This window comes from Conger conger, chromosome 2, assembly GCF_963514075.1.
Source record: "Conger conger chromosome 2, fConCon1.1, whole genome shotgun sequence".
Taxonomy (NCBI): domain Eukaryota; kingdom Metazoa; phylum Chordata; class Actinopteri; order Anguilliformes; family Congridae; genus Conger; species Conger conger.
In genome coordinates, this window is record NC_083761.1 from 51,597,588 (window position 1) to 51,612,108 (window position 14,521).

A 14,521-nucleotide genomic window follows, 5' to 3' on the forward strand; every position below is an offset into this window, starting at 1 on the left:
ATGAGAGATAGAGAGAGAGAGAGAATGATGGGGGTGGATTGAGAGGGCGAGAAGGAAAGCAAGAGACTTTCAGAATAAGAGCAATAGTATGGGACCAAAATATAGCCACGTAAGCACTATGGAGGACACTACTAAATATCTTGTGCATGTGGTGCTGCTGCAAACGTGGTTAATTACAAAAATGATAACATGGAACAAAACTTATATTGCATTTCCTTTATTTCGACTTTCAAGGCTTCCACTGGATAATCATTGCAATCGTTGCTGTTCTTGTTAAATCACTGTCTCTAAAAATTGTATTTCTCCACTGCCCACTCAAATTTCTGGCTTTGTTTTCAACAAAATAAACTCAATTTCAAAGGAAAACATAAAAAAACAAATATAAATACAATTTTATACATAATACAGTATTAACAATGTTATCATCATACTGATCACGGTCACTATATTTGTAATTTTCATCATTAGTAGTATTAGTATCAAGTTTGTTGTCTGTTTTTGCTTTGAGCATCAGTAATTAAATTTTCACGGTATCGAATTGACATCATTCATGCTAGCATAAGCATGCAAACATTTTTCACCATAGCCATTCTGAACTGCACTGACACTGAACTGAGAGATAGCAACAGAGAGAAAAACAGAGTGTGTGAGGAAATGACAAAGAGAACATGAGAGAGCAGGGGTGTCTGGAGACAGAGACAGAGAGAGAGAGAGAACAAGGTTACAACAGCACTAACACTACTGTCCAAGACCCAAGAATACACAACAATGGCAGTACACACAGTGTGAGGTAGAGAAACTAGAATGAAAATAAAACAGATGGGGAGGTAAAGTAGGAGACCAAACAATAAAGACAGATGGACGTGCCTATGATGAGACAGACGGCATGATGTAGCGGTCATAACTCCTGCCATCTTACTCACCAAAATATAATTCATAGCATATGGAGGAAGTTTACACTGCCCCCTACTATAAGACCAGTGTGTACAAAGGACACAAGACTAGTACCTATTATAGGACATACGCCTTGGTGAGGAAGTGTCATATTTTCAGTACATTGGACACTTCTGTGAATCAATACCTGAGTGGCTTTTCACATTTATGTATCAATGCAGGCAGTTTTGAGCAGCTAGTGAGGCTGTGTTACTAAAGAACAGAAATAGTGAACAGCTCATAAAGGAATACAGCACTGCAGACAGACAAACTGACAAAAGCGTGACACGTCAGCAAGATCCGCCATTCACATTTTATGTCCAGTCAGCTAAGTCCAACCTTGAGGTGTCATATTTCTCTCCAAATAACCTGAATGGACCACGTGCCATTCAAATAAGAAGAGATGGAAAAAGTGGAAGCCGTAGCTGTTCATAAAGTAGAAGTGGTGATAGTAATATCTGAATGAATTTAGTTAACATTACCATAGTCATTGTTCTTAATTGCAGTTTAAGTGTAAATTCAGACTGCGGAATCCAAAAGAGACTCATTATAAGCTAGCTAGTAAGCTATGGTAATAAATGTGCAAGCGTACCACATTGGCCATATAAGGGAATCTAGAATTCCACATGTATTGCAGAAAAAATGCATAGAATTAAGGGTTATTATAATTTCATGATGATGATTATGATGACAGTGTTACATTAACGCTGTTACAAATAGCTATAGTAATTCATTCTATGAGTAATGATAAGGCCTTCTACAACCTCCATTTGTTGTAGTAGGTTGTACTCCATCCCAAGAGGCTCTTTCTCTTGACACTGTAGACATTAGCACCCCCTCATTCATAAACACATAAAAAGTACACAACATAGAGCAGAGGTGGGCAACGAGGGCCGCAACTGTTTCTGGTTTTCATGCGCATGAATGACAGCCGAAGACTGTTCTTGTGTCACAATATGAAACGTTTTACAGTGATTAAATCTACTACTGAACGAGTGTTGGTATAGTCAGCCAATTTGCTTATTTACCCAGTGTAATTGGTGGAAACAAAAACCTGCATAAGCACTGGCCCTCCAGGACTGAAATTGCCCACCCCTGACATAGACAATTACATGGAGGGATAAGGCGCACTCTGAGTGGTGATACTGACTTTGCTCTGTACACAAACTATTGCAATAACATACCAAACAGAACACAAGAGTTTGAATTCACAAATGGCATGCGAGTAAAAGCGAGCAGGATGACAAAGTTATGCCTAAATATAGCCACATATATGGATGCACACAACTACAGAATCACACTCACTAATGCAGAAAACACTCAAAAACACTCATAATACACACAGAAATTCACACATGCACGCACTTACACACACACACGCGCACAAACACACAGAAAGGCAACAAAACAGTGTGTCCTTTGGGCATTGTCCAACTTGGAATTTTTTGAAGTACAATGAGCTTCTCTTGTAAATTAAATCATATCTCTTATAAACAATGTTTTTTTTTATTATATCACAGAATGATAAATAAATCAAGTAGATGATCAATCCTTTCCACATAGATATATGTTGCACATATGTATAGTACTGTGCACAGAAGCAAGCTGGTGCATCCATAATGTAGGTCCCTTGGCAAATACTGCTGTTCAAGCCATCGGTCTCTTAGATTTTCTTCAGAAAGGAAGTTTACTTGTCAGACAAAACTGTGTGACAAAGTTCGCAATGACGCACTGACAGAGCAACTTTCCAATGCTCTTGGTGGCATTCCCTATTCTTCAAGGATGAATAGAAAAAAACACAATGAAGAACTACTTTTATGTTTACTATTTATGAAACTAAATCTTACAAAATAAAAGCATGAACTGTATCCACAAGAGTTCTGAGAAGATGAAAAAAAATGTTATGTGGCAGAGTGATACATTTCAAGGCTGGTAGACATTTACATATTTCATCATGCTCGCTCCAGCTGAATGAGCCAGTCCAAGTTTGTTACTCCTTTGAAATACTTCATGAACACAAATATTTTTACTAGCTGAGAAAGAAATATTGCTGCTGGGTGGCACTCATTCAGTTAAGGCACCACTCTGGTGCAAGGATGAGCCCCACGGTCTTGAATTAAATCCAGTCCGTGCCAGTGCTGACTGTAGTCGGTAGCTCCATAGGGCAACGTGCAATTAGTGGCCAGTGTTTGAGAAGGTTCAGTTGGTTAGGGGTCCACGTTTGTTCTCTAGCACCCCCACTGGTCAGTCAGGGTACCGATGGACTCAATGTCAAATGCTGCATTTGAACAGTCTTCCTCCGACTCCACTCTATTCAAGCTTAGCTGTAGTCTGTGGGGTGAAAAGCAGACTGGCAACACAAATGTCTACACTCTCCTGAATTGGCAGTGGGGTTTGCTCATGAACTGTGATTGCAGATTGTGGAACATTCCAAATTACAGTGGGGATTGGACATGTTCAGCCCCACATTTGGTGCCAAATTATGAAAAAGAGAAAGAATGTATTAAATATACATAATATTAATGATTTAATTAAAATGTTTTAGTTTAAAAGTCGACATAGTTGTAATTAGATATTTTGACCCAGGCTTTGTTTAAAACGAACCAAATCATTTTATGAAGAGAGAAATGTTTTTCACGCTTTGAACCTCACCATCATGAATCCTTTATGTTTATATACATCAAATGTTTAGATGTCCATGAAATACTTTCTTCAGAATGTAGGCACCATATGTGTCTCTACATGTTATCTGTGCATTGCACCAATATACTGTGCAGACAATTCTGTTTGCATTGTGTCTCTGTCTATGTGAGTACTACTGTGTGTGTGTGTGTGTGTGTGTGTGTGTGCTACTGTCTGTGTGTGTGTTCTGTGCGCAGAACTGGAATTTCACTCAAAGTGTCTACTCTGCATTCTGTGTTCTATGTGATACTTAAGGTCTCTCTATACCTCTCTCTCTGCCTTTCTTAAATATAGATAATTAATTACACATGAGAAGGAGATTGTAGTCTGACGTTGGAAGGAGGACAGTGCCTGAGAACCCTAAGAGAGAGAGAGAAAGAAAGAGATGAAACTGGATCAGATCGGGGGGCATACTTTTATTGACGCCACTGATTTCCAAAATTGAAAAGTCCTTTCTAGTTCAGGCCTGTAATTAGAAAGAATATGTACTGCATATAGGATGTGCTGACATTGATATTGACTTGAGGGGCTTGATGTGAATTGAGTTGACACTGAGGCTAAACTGAGAGAAATGAAAACTTCTGGCAAAAGCTATTTACACAGGAACACAGCAGGGCAATGTTTTCACCTGCCTTCAAAGAGACAAGAGGCCACACAACCTCCCAGCTGGATGTTTTGTGACTGTCAAAAAAAGGTTAGCCATGCTTCAGCATCCACTCTGACAAATTTCTACAGCTCAAGCACAGGGCCTCTAGAGAAAATAAGGGTCACTCTCAGAAGCTGCCCATCGTGTATCTCCTCTGTCTGACACACACAGACGGTGACCTATGCCTACTGAAAGGTTTCTTTTGTTTAGAATTAGACTACAGGCCTGCAGTATAATCTAATTGAGACGTTAAGAAAGAGGGGCTCACCACTCTATTCAGAGTGAGGACTGTCCACCACAATGTGAGGCTTTGGGGATGCTGTGGTACTCTTTGACACAAATGTATTCATTGTCTTCTCCTGCAGAGGGAAAAAAAATATGTAAATGTACTTTAGGTGCATTTTTTTTCCTGATAAATGAACAGAGATCTTATCAAAACTAAGACAGCCACACAAAAGGACATCACAAACAATCTCCATAGGGCAGGGGTGAAGGTATTTCAATCAACCGATCAAAGAAGAGCAGCAATATAGAGGCTATACCACAAGATGCAAACCACCCACTAGTGGGACTTCATTAGGGAGAAAAAATGGAAGGTTCTAGATTATCAAAGTAAATCGCCAGACCTTGAGCATGCATTTCACCTCCTGAAGAGGTGAAAACCCCCCAAACAAACAACAACTGAAAGAGGCTCCAGTAAAAGCATCACAAAAGAAGAATGCAACAGTTTGATGATGTCAATGGGTCACAGACTTGATGCAGTTATTGAAAGCAAGGGATATGCTACCAAATATTAAGTATTACTTACTTTCACTTTCTTAAATACTCTCTGTTCCAATACTTTTGCTCACCTAAAAATTGGTGTTATGTTCTAAGTAGTTTAACACATCTAGGTGTAAATACCAGGAAATAAGAACTTAAATTATTTTGATATCAGCCCCAAATGTGTTCATTGTATTGCAAAAACAAAGGAATTGGCCTTGCTGTTCAAATACTTTTCGAAGGAACTGTATATTCAGTGACCATGAGCCAGAAGGCAATACATATAGGCACACCATCATTTTTTTCTCCCTTCAATGTTATTTTCCTATGGAATATTATTGAAGGCTGTCTCACAATGCTTTGCTCCTGAAAACTGAGCTGATATATTTTATTTGATTAAGCATAATTTTCTCTTGCCTCACTGAAAGGTATTCTAAAAGTTCTAAAACAAAATATAAATAATATGCTTCCTAACTTTATTCAGGTGTTTTTTGAAATTAGAGAGAGCCAGTATGAATTTAGGGGAATAGGTATGTTTAAAAAAACAAGGGTCAGGACAAATATAAAGAATAGATTTAGCCTATATCTGTCAAAACTTGTGAAAAGGGTTAAGCAAATATAAAACTGAGGTATGATTATTATTGTGTATGAAACATTTTTGTTTCCTACACTCCGTCACTAAAACTTATTTTCTGCACACAATATCATTTTTCGGTAACAACATGGAACTTTGTAACTTTGTAACCAAGTAGGCTAGAGGTTTCATTTATGAATATGATATTTCAGTAGCGATCAAGCTAGCAAACTAAAAGTTTCATCGTTGATTATCCACTTGTCTGGATTATCCAGAGTTACGATATAACCAGTTAGCTAAGATATATAGCTGATTTTGTTGTACCTTGTAGCTCGGTCCTTGGGATTTTTCAGTTTGGGATTGGTCATACGGTATGTTATTTGAGTGATTTTTATCGGCATTATTTCATTTATGTTACAAACTGTGATGGATGTGTTACTTAAGAACATACTGCTTTAGGAAACGTGGGTGTGTTTTTAAAGAGGCGTGTGTTACGGCAACGCAGATAGTGGTTCTGATACGAATGGGAAGGCGGCTCAGCTGAAAGTGTTACTTGTGAAATAGTTTACGCACATACACACATTTTATATAGACAGCTTCGGTTTACCTGCATAACAGAATGCAAAACTGTAGTAGTTGTGCTTCAGTTGAAAGTCTTTGTTTCAATGTACTGCAATTTGCACTTCCGGGTTATATCACGCCCCCTTCCGAGTACGGATACAGAAAATTTGAGTAATGCAGTACTTGCTTACCCCTACAGGCCGTCATTGGGCTGAGAATTTAGGCGTGTGAAAAATCAAGTGTTTGGTACATTGTTAAGAAGCAAGACTGCACTGGTGAGCAATGGCAAATTTAAATTAAATTAAATTAAATTAAAAACGTAAATTATTTGCAATTCCTCTTTTAAAAAGCAATAAGCAATTGTTTGTGCAATCTCTACGGTAGCGTATGGCATTTGATCCTAGCAATTATCTGTCAGTTGGGCCGGCCTCACAACCCATAGCCCTGGCAGTATGACAGGGAACCCCTTCTGCGCATGTCATAGCGGATTTTCTATATTGGCCTGTGGGGCCCAATCGTCTCGGCCCTACGTCTGGTAACACTATGTGTTTATATCACATCATACCTATGTATCAATTGGCTAGCTATCTGTAGATATTAGTATTAGTTGCAGCTGCAGTAGCAGTCTCATTATAACTAGGAGCTGAGCTGTAGCCTAATACATGTCACAGCTTATGAAAATATCACCAAAAACGAGGTCGAAAAACCAGTAATTCAGAAAATATTAGGATCACCCAAGCACCCTGTCGGGATGTGGTAGGCTAGATTCATTTAGTCAAATCCTTTGAGACGACCCAAATTAAGACTGCTTGCACTGCCCCATCTATTGGACTCATTTTCATTGAATAATTCCGTGATATAGCTTGTTGTATTAATGCTAAGTAATTTGCTGCGTTATTGTAAAATTACGGACAATATTCGGCATAGCCTACAGATAATTTCAGGGAGATTTAGTTGATTTTGTAGCCTATTTATCAATTTATTTGCCGTTCTTACTCTGTGTGGTAGCCTAATATTTGACTGTAATAAAGCATACTTAAATGAACGTTTGTCTCGTTAAATTTTTCATGTTTATTTCACCTTTTCCTCCCTGCATAATGCAGTGAAAGACCAGTTTCCCCACAGTAAAAACAGGTAATTATGGGCTAACAGGGCTAAGCCCTCCCTATCTTTTAAAGAAAAAAACGGGAAAATTAAAAATTATGCAATGCCGGAGCATGAGCTATCGATTGAGCATTACACTTTTTTAGCCCCGCCGTCCAGGATCACCACCAGTCGCTACTGATATCAGCTAACATGATGAACTGATAATAATGTCACCTTCCCTGATTACCTTCATGTATGATGAAATACTAAATTGGCAACGATCGAGCCAAACCGAGAACATCTTTTTTATTTGAAGTTCCTCCCGAATTTATTTTAAATGCTCGGCCCATCTGCACTCCCCAGGTAGGCTACTTTCTTGCCCTATTTTGTTAGTTAGCAGTGTGTTTCAAAATTGTGTCAAACGAGCAAGGTTGAGGCTCACAATAGTTACTGCTTAGCTTGGCGATTGGTGCCCACCAGAATTTCTATGCCAAAAACACCACTGGTCAGCTTACAGTTTGCAAAAATATACATTAAAAAAACCTGTGGAATTCTGGAACAAAGTGTTACAGACAGAGATGAAGACTGACCTATACCACAGTGATGGAATGAGGAACGTGTGGAGAAAAAAAGGAAAAGCTCATGATCCAAAGCATACCACCTCATCTGTCAAACATGGTGGAGGTAGCTTGGGCATGCATGACTGCCACTGGAACTGGCTCACTTGTGTTCATTGATGACAACACTGCTGACCACAGCAGTAAGATGAATGCCAAAGTATACAGAAAAGGCTTGTCTGCTCAGATCTAACCAAATGCATCAAAACTGATGGGACAACACTTCATTATGCAGCAGGAAAATGATCCAAAGCATAGAGCCAAAGCAACCAACGAGTTGTTTTGTACCAAAACGTGGAATGTTCCTGACTGCCATATACAGTACTGTGCTAAAGTTTTAGGTAGGTGTGAAAAAATGCTGTAAAATAAGAATGCTTTCAAAAAGAGAAATGTTAATAGTTTATTTTTTATCAGTTAACAAAATGCATGAACAGAAGAAGTGAAGGAGAAGAAGAAAAATCTAAATCAAATCAATATTTGGTGTGACCATCCTTTGCCTTCAAAACAGCATCAATTCTTCTAGGTATACTAGCACACAGTTTGTGAATGAACTCGACAGGTAGGTTGTTCCAAACATCTTGTAGAACTAGACACAGTTGTTCTGTGGATTTAGGCAGCCTCAAATGTGTCTGTCTCTTCATGTAATCAGACTCAATGATGTTGAGATCAGGGCTCTGTGGAGGCCATACCATCACTTCCAGGACTCCTTGTTCTTCTTTACGCTGTCCTGCTGCAGAATAAATTTGGGGTCAATCAGATGCCTCCCTGATGATATTGCATGATGGATAAGTATATGCCTGTAGAAGACCATTACTTCTGACCAAATCCCCAACTCCATTTGCAGAAATGCAGCCCCAAACTTGCAAGGAACCTCCACCATGCTTCACTGTTGCCTGCAGACACTCATTCTTGTACCGCACTCCAGCCCTTCGGCGTACAAACTGCCTGACTTTGTGCAAGTGTACCGAGAAGAATTGATGCTGGTTTAAATATTGATTTGATTTAGATTTTTATTCTGTTCACTCACTTAGCATTTTGTTATTGATAAAAATAAACTATTAACATTTCTATTTTTGAAAGCATTCTTACTTTGCAGCATTTTTTCACACCTGCGTAAAATGTTTGCACAGTACTGTACATCACCTGGCCTCAATCCAAATGAGCATACATTTCACGTGCTGAATACCAGGGCAAATCCATCAGAAGGTGGACAAAAATATTGTAGAAAATATTTAACTGGTACATGATAAGACCTAAAACAATATAAGACATAAAAGTTATTGGAAATTATACATTTGATCCAAGAGGTCTCTCATATTTTGCATGTGGCTCCCACAAATAAGTACTACTTAAACATCATCACAAACAATGGAATTGCCCATATATTTGAAAAGTCCTTAGCAAAACACAAATTGGTCTTCAGTATGAAAGTTTTCTTTGAGATTACAGTAAATGGATTACTTGACCATAATTACGTCTGTCAAGAGAAACTTTGAATGAATTATTCCAGTACACGGCCCCAAAGATTGGTCTAGTCCACATGTAACGTCAGTCACAGAAACCATAAATGTATTTTATTGCATAGCCTTCCACCATGATTTTTTTCCGCCTTTCATAATTCTCTTACTACAGGTTATAAGTAACTTATCCATAGCAAACAAAACCTTAAATTTGTGCTGACAGGGCTGGTGTTGAAATATGTAATGTCAGTCACGCAATTTATTTGAAGTTATTAAAAACAATCAGAATTTAATTAAAGCTCTAGATACAAAGACAAAGTTTTTACCTTAATCAATATATACGACTTCATCTGGATGTTAGTTGAAATGGAATAGTGACATGCCAAGATTTGTTTTGATAACTTAGATCATTTTGTTTATCTAAAAGATGTTAACATTTTCTGTCGTGTTCACACTGCTTGTGTCTGGTGCGCGGCTGAGTGGCCACCCGGAAGTATCTTCTGACATTCTGACTTATCCTATAGCGTTTGTGTAATTTTAATTCCAACACTTTTTAGTGTAAATGAACCTTTGATTATCACAAGAAATACATTCTTGCAGAATAGTGTGCTATACTTGCAATAGCATAATTTAATGAAACATGCACCACATACTGTGGAGCAGCATATCATAAAGATTTGAAAAAGGTATTGAAAGTTGGCAAGGTCTCTACCTCCATCAGCTGGTGCCAGTGCTCAATGGGCTTCCGAGGATTGGCTAACATGGCTGTCCAGTGTTCCCTGCCAGGTCCTTCTGCATCACTGCCTACACGGCACATGCCAATCACCTCATTGTGACCAATACTAACAGAAATGGGGAGAGAGAGAGGGAGAAAGGGAGTTACATGCTACTGACTCAGAATTACAGTGGACAGGCCGTTCCCTTCTGCTGACTTAGCATTTGAGAGGAATATAGAACATGAGCCAGGGATCTCTTACAGACACTCTGTAAGAATGACACAGCATTTTGTTGTGAACTGAATGCCATTGATTCATTAAGCTGATGTTTTATCCAGACCAACTGAAGAGTAGCTATAACAGGGCTAGCCTTCCAGACTGGTTTGTATAGTAACAATGGCTCACTGACAAATGAGTCATCGCATTCATCAAGGCAGCAATAAATTATTTTACTGTTTCACAAAACTCTGTCTTGACCCAGAGTGCCTATTTTAACCATCCCAGGGGCTGTAATGTACTCCCACTGATGCTGAGAATACACAGATGTCTCACGATGGCTTCTTTTGCGTATACTTTTCTCCATAACCATTCATCCCCTTTACCCTTGCCTGGAACAGTGCTTGACCATCTGGTGCTGTAACGCTGCCTGTTTGTTGCTCCATTCTATTGATGTGTTCTGTGTCTGCTCTATTTCCTCACCAGTCATAGTCCATGACAGCGATGATCAAGGACACACTGTCAATGTTCTCGTGAGGTATGTCAAAGACCAGCGCCTCATTGTAGACAGGGTTGAGGGTGTTTTTCTTGATGGAGGACTTTCTCTTCTTCAGCCTACGGCCATCGCAAATCAGTGAAGCTTTCACATATGGATCTGTCAGGGATAGTGTGTGAGAAATAAATGAAATATTAAAAAATGGAAAAAGGCAACCCAAGCAGCTCTGGTTCTATCTTCAGGTTTAGATTCAATGGCATCATGACAACATTTGTACTGCTCTACATAGTCCCTCAAGAGTGCATCCTTTATTAAAAGCAAGTTATAAAAACAATCTATTTACACTCTTGGTAGCAATATTATCTTTTCAATGTCATACTCATCATGCAATCTGTGAGAGGGTGCGAGGATAAATAATTAAAATGCTGAAGTTCAAGCAGTTTCATTAATTGGCCTCAGCATGAGTTGTAATGCTACAATAATTGTGCTCCAAATCCAATTACATATACATGATTTGATTGACTGCTTAGTTAATTACCGGAAAAGCCAGTGAGGTCCATGGCTTTCAAATTAGTGGCCTTGATGATGGTAGCAGTGAGTCGGCCTGCCGTGGGTAGGTAACACAGGGAAAAGTTTAGCTCTCCCAAGTCTGCCTTTTCCTGTGTATGGAGAGAGAGAAAGACCAACAAGGGGACTCAATAAAATGCACTGACTTGGAATGTTAAAGGGCATGCACTTTAATCAAACTCTCCAGTACACCAACTGGAAGTATGAGTTTTGTGTCTATGAAAATTAGTTTTCACTAAGTGACTGACACAAGGAATTAATTTTGGTTGGTCAGTTAACATGAAACTAGAAGTGCCTTCTTGTGCTAGACTGTTGTCACAAATTAGTTAGTGTAGGTCCACCACACGCCTCACAGCAAGGAGATCCTGGGTTCGAATCCCCGTCGGCCGGGGCCTGTCTGTGCATGTTCTCCCTGTGTCTGCGTGGGTTTCCTCTGGGTACTCCGGTTTCCTCCCACAGTCCAAAGACATGCAGGTTAGGCTGATTGGAGAGTCTAAATTGCCCATAGGTATGAGTGTGTGAGTGAATGGTGTGTGTGCCCTGCGATGGACTGGCGACCTGTCCAGGGTGTATTCCTGCCTTTCGCCCAATGTATGCTGGGATAGGCTCCAGCCCCCCTGCGACCCTGTTCAGGAGATAAGATAATGGATGGATGGATGGATGGAGGTCCACCACATTCCCACCTTGTATGGAAATGTGCACACGGAAACCATAGAAGTATGGAACGCATGGAAGTAAAGACTGTTGCGAGTGTGGTGCTTCATAGTTTGCATGACACAAACTGGCAGTGATGCAGGAGAGTTTGAGCAGCATAAGAGGAGGAGGGGTTCAAGTTGTCTTTGTTTGCAGTAACTTTACAACAATGGATGAAAGTACAAATAGTAAAGTGACTGAAAAAGAAACCAACCCAATGATCAGAAGAAGGAAAATGTGTGAGAAGGCTGTATATCGCGGGGAACTATTTGAATTGAAGTGTAGACCGGTTATGACCGCCAGTCACCATAAGTGGCAGCTAAATCCACCCAAAACAAAGGAAATTTTAATTTAAAGTCACAAAAATTTGTATTTGCATTTCATTTCTACAACTCGGGAGTTTTAAAACGATTTAATTTAGGTTACCTCCAGCAAGCTACTTTGTTAGTAACTCCTAGTCTCCTAGTTCGATTGCAGAAGCAACTATGAATATTTATGCTGATAAATGATACATGATTTGGTTTCTGCTTAATTTCTATTGAATAACTTGACTAATAGATTTCCTGTCATTATATAAAACATGATATTAATTTGTACATCAAGCTTCTAGTAATCGGCAGTCCAAGGTCATTGATTCGACTGATTTGCTTTACGTTCTATAAACATGAGGTGAGGCTTGTATTTGGTTAAAAAAAGATATGTAATATATAATTATATATGGTGCCACAAGGCCTGGCAAATGCTTGAGGAAGAAGATGCAACTGATGACAAAAGACACTATTGTTGAGCCTTTTTAAAAAGGTGCAAGAGCTGCAGTATGTACTAGCATCTGCTAAAAATTCAGAACTAAAATTATATATATATATATATATATATATATATATATATATATATATATATATATATATATTTATATATATAATTTATCAGACAGTTTATTAGACTAAGCAGGGGACAGTCCCTTCTGGTGGGATGTGGGCTTATAGTCCTTGCTCAAGGGCCCAACCGTTGCACAAATCTTACTGTAGCTACACCAGAGCTTGAACCACCAACCTTCCGTTCCAGTCATGCACCTTAGGCAGAAGGCTACATGCTGCCCTGGAGCAGTATTATCATCATTCAAATTTTTAATTAATATCACCACTATACCCAAACTATTAATTGATCGTTTCATAACAAAATCAATAATACTTCTGTGGTCAATTGATCATATGTTCCTGGTTGAAACACTCTTTACTCTGAACAACTTATTTCGCTTTTTTCGCTCATTCATTATAAAATTAAATTAAAAAAAACTTTCCAATCAGCCTAACATGCATGTCTTTGGACCGGAGTACCCGGAGGAAACGCACGCAACGGGGAGAACATGCAAACACACAGAGAGGCCCCGGCCGACTGGGATTCGAATCCAGGACCTCCTTGCTGTGAGGTGGCAGTGCTACCCACTGCACCATCCGTGCCGCCTTCTACACTTTTAGTGTTTATAAATTACAAAACAGGAAAATGGCTCTGTGCAAAAGTTTTGACCATTTCTGGATTCTTCTTTGTTACTTTTTACAAAGATTATTACTAAGGCCCAAACCCAGGTGATTTATTCATTAGGGCTTCAATGAGTCAGGTGAATATAATTCCAGGGCTGAACTTTTTATTCTGCTGTAACCTTCCTCCATGCCTTCTAAAGTATCCAAATGCAGTGGCTGTTCTGTCTGGTGTTAACGACCATGGGTTCCTCTAAACAGCCGTCTAAGGATTTCAGAATGGTTAATTTCCACCAAGAAGGAGAAGGCTACAAAAACTCTCTCAATATTTCAAACTACCTATTTCCAATGTCAGAAGCATTATTAGAAAATGGATGATAAATGGAACAGTTGAAGTCAAGGCAAGGTCTGGAAGACCAATAAAGATCTCAGATGGCCTGAGACCTGGTGAGAAATGCTCAGAAGAACCCACACATCCCTGCAGAAGAGCTGCCAAAAAGAGTAGTAAACACAGGTCCAGCTGTTCACAGGACAACAATACAACAACATACTCGGATTCCACCGAATATCAAGAAATTCTAGAGCAGCGCTACTCAACTCCACGTCCTGTGGGCCGCAGTGTCTGCAAGCATTTGCTTCCCTTATTATCTGAACCAAGCAGGTGAAATAATTAGTGAAATTGAAGTTTAAGAGAGGTTGGGTATTCCAGTAAGGCAATGATCCAAAGAATACCTCGAAATCAACCATGAAGTATCTCTAGGAAAGACAGATGAAGGTTTTGGAATGACCTTCACAGTCCCCAAACTTAGTGTTAGTATTATTGAAAATCTGCTGTACATTCAAAGTGGCTGAAGAATATTTCTGAGCTAGATGTGTTCTGCCAGGAAGAATGGGAAAAAATTCCAAAAGCGAGAATTGAAAAGCCCCTAACTGGCTACAGGAAGCATTTACAAGCTGTTATAGTTACAAAGTACTGAAAGGGTTCACAAACCTTTCCACAGGGCCTTTTTTATTATTTTGAAACTGTAAAAAAT

The 14,521-nt window shown here is 39.2% G+C and overlaps 1 protein-coding gene across 3 annotated transcripts in view; it reads right to left on the bottom strand.

Moving 5' to 3' along the window:
- Positions 1–201: 201 nt before the first annotated feature.
- Positions 202–14,521, bottom strand: part of LOC133122772 (synaptotagmin-C-like) — a 38,763-nt gene continuing 24,443 nt past the window's right edge. For 2 of the 3 annotated variants that reach the window (XM_061232920.1, XM_061232919.1), the window contains exons 9-13: positions 11,288–11,408; positions 10,737–10,908; positions 10,034–10,163; positions 4,530–4,620; positions 202–3,975 (exon numbers count right to left, since the gene is read on the bottom strand). In XM_061232920.1, coding sequence (XP_061088904.1) covers positions 4,534–4,620; positions 10,034–10,163; positions 10,737–10,908; positions 11,288–11,408 — 510 coding nt within the window. In that variant the 3' untranslated portion in view covers positions 202–3,975; positions 4,530–4,533. Of the gene's footprint in view, positions 3,976–4,529; positions 4,621–8,470; positions 8,592–10,033; positions 10,164–10,736; positions 10,909–11,287; positions 11,409–14,521 lie in introns of those variants that run through there. The other variant, XM_061232921.1, reaches the window with a different exon arrangement.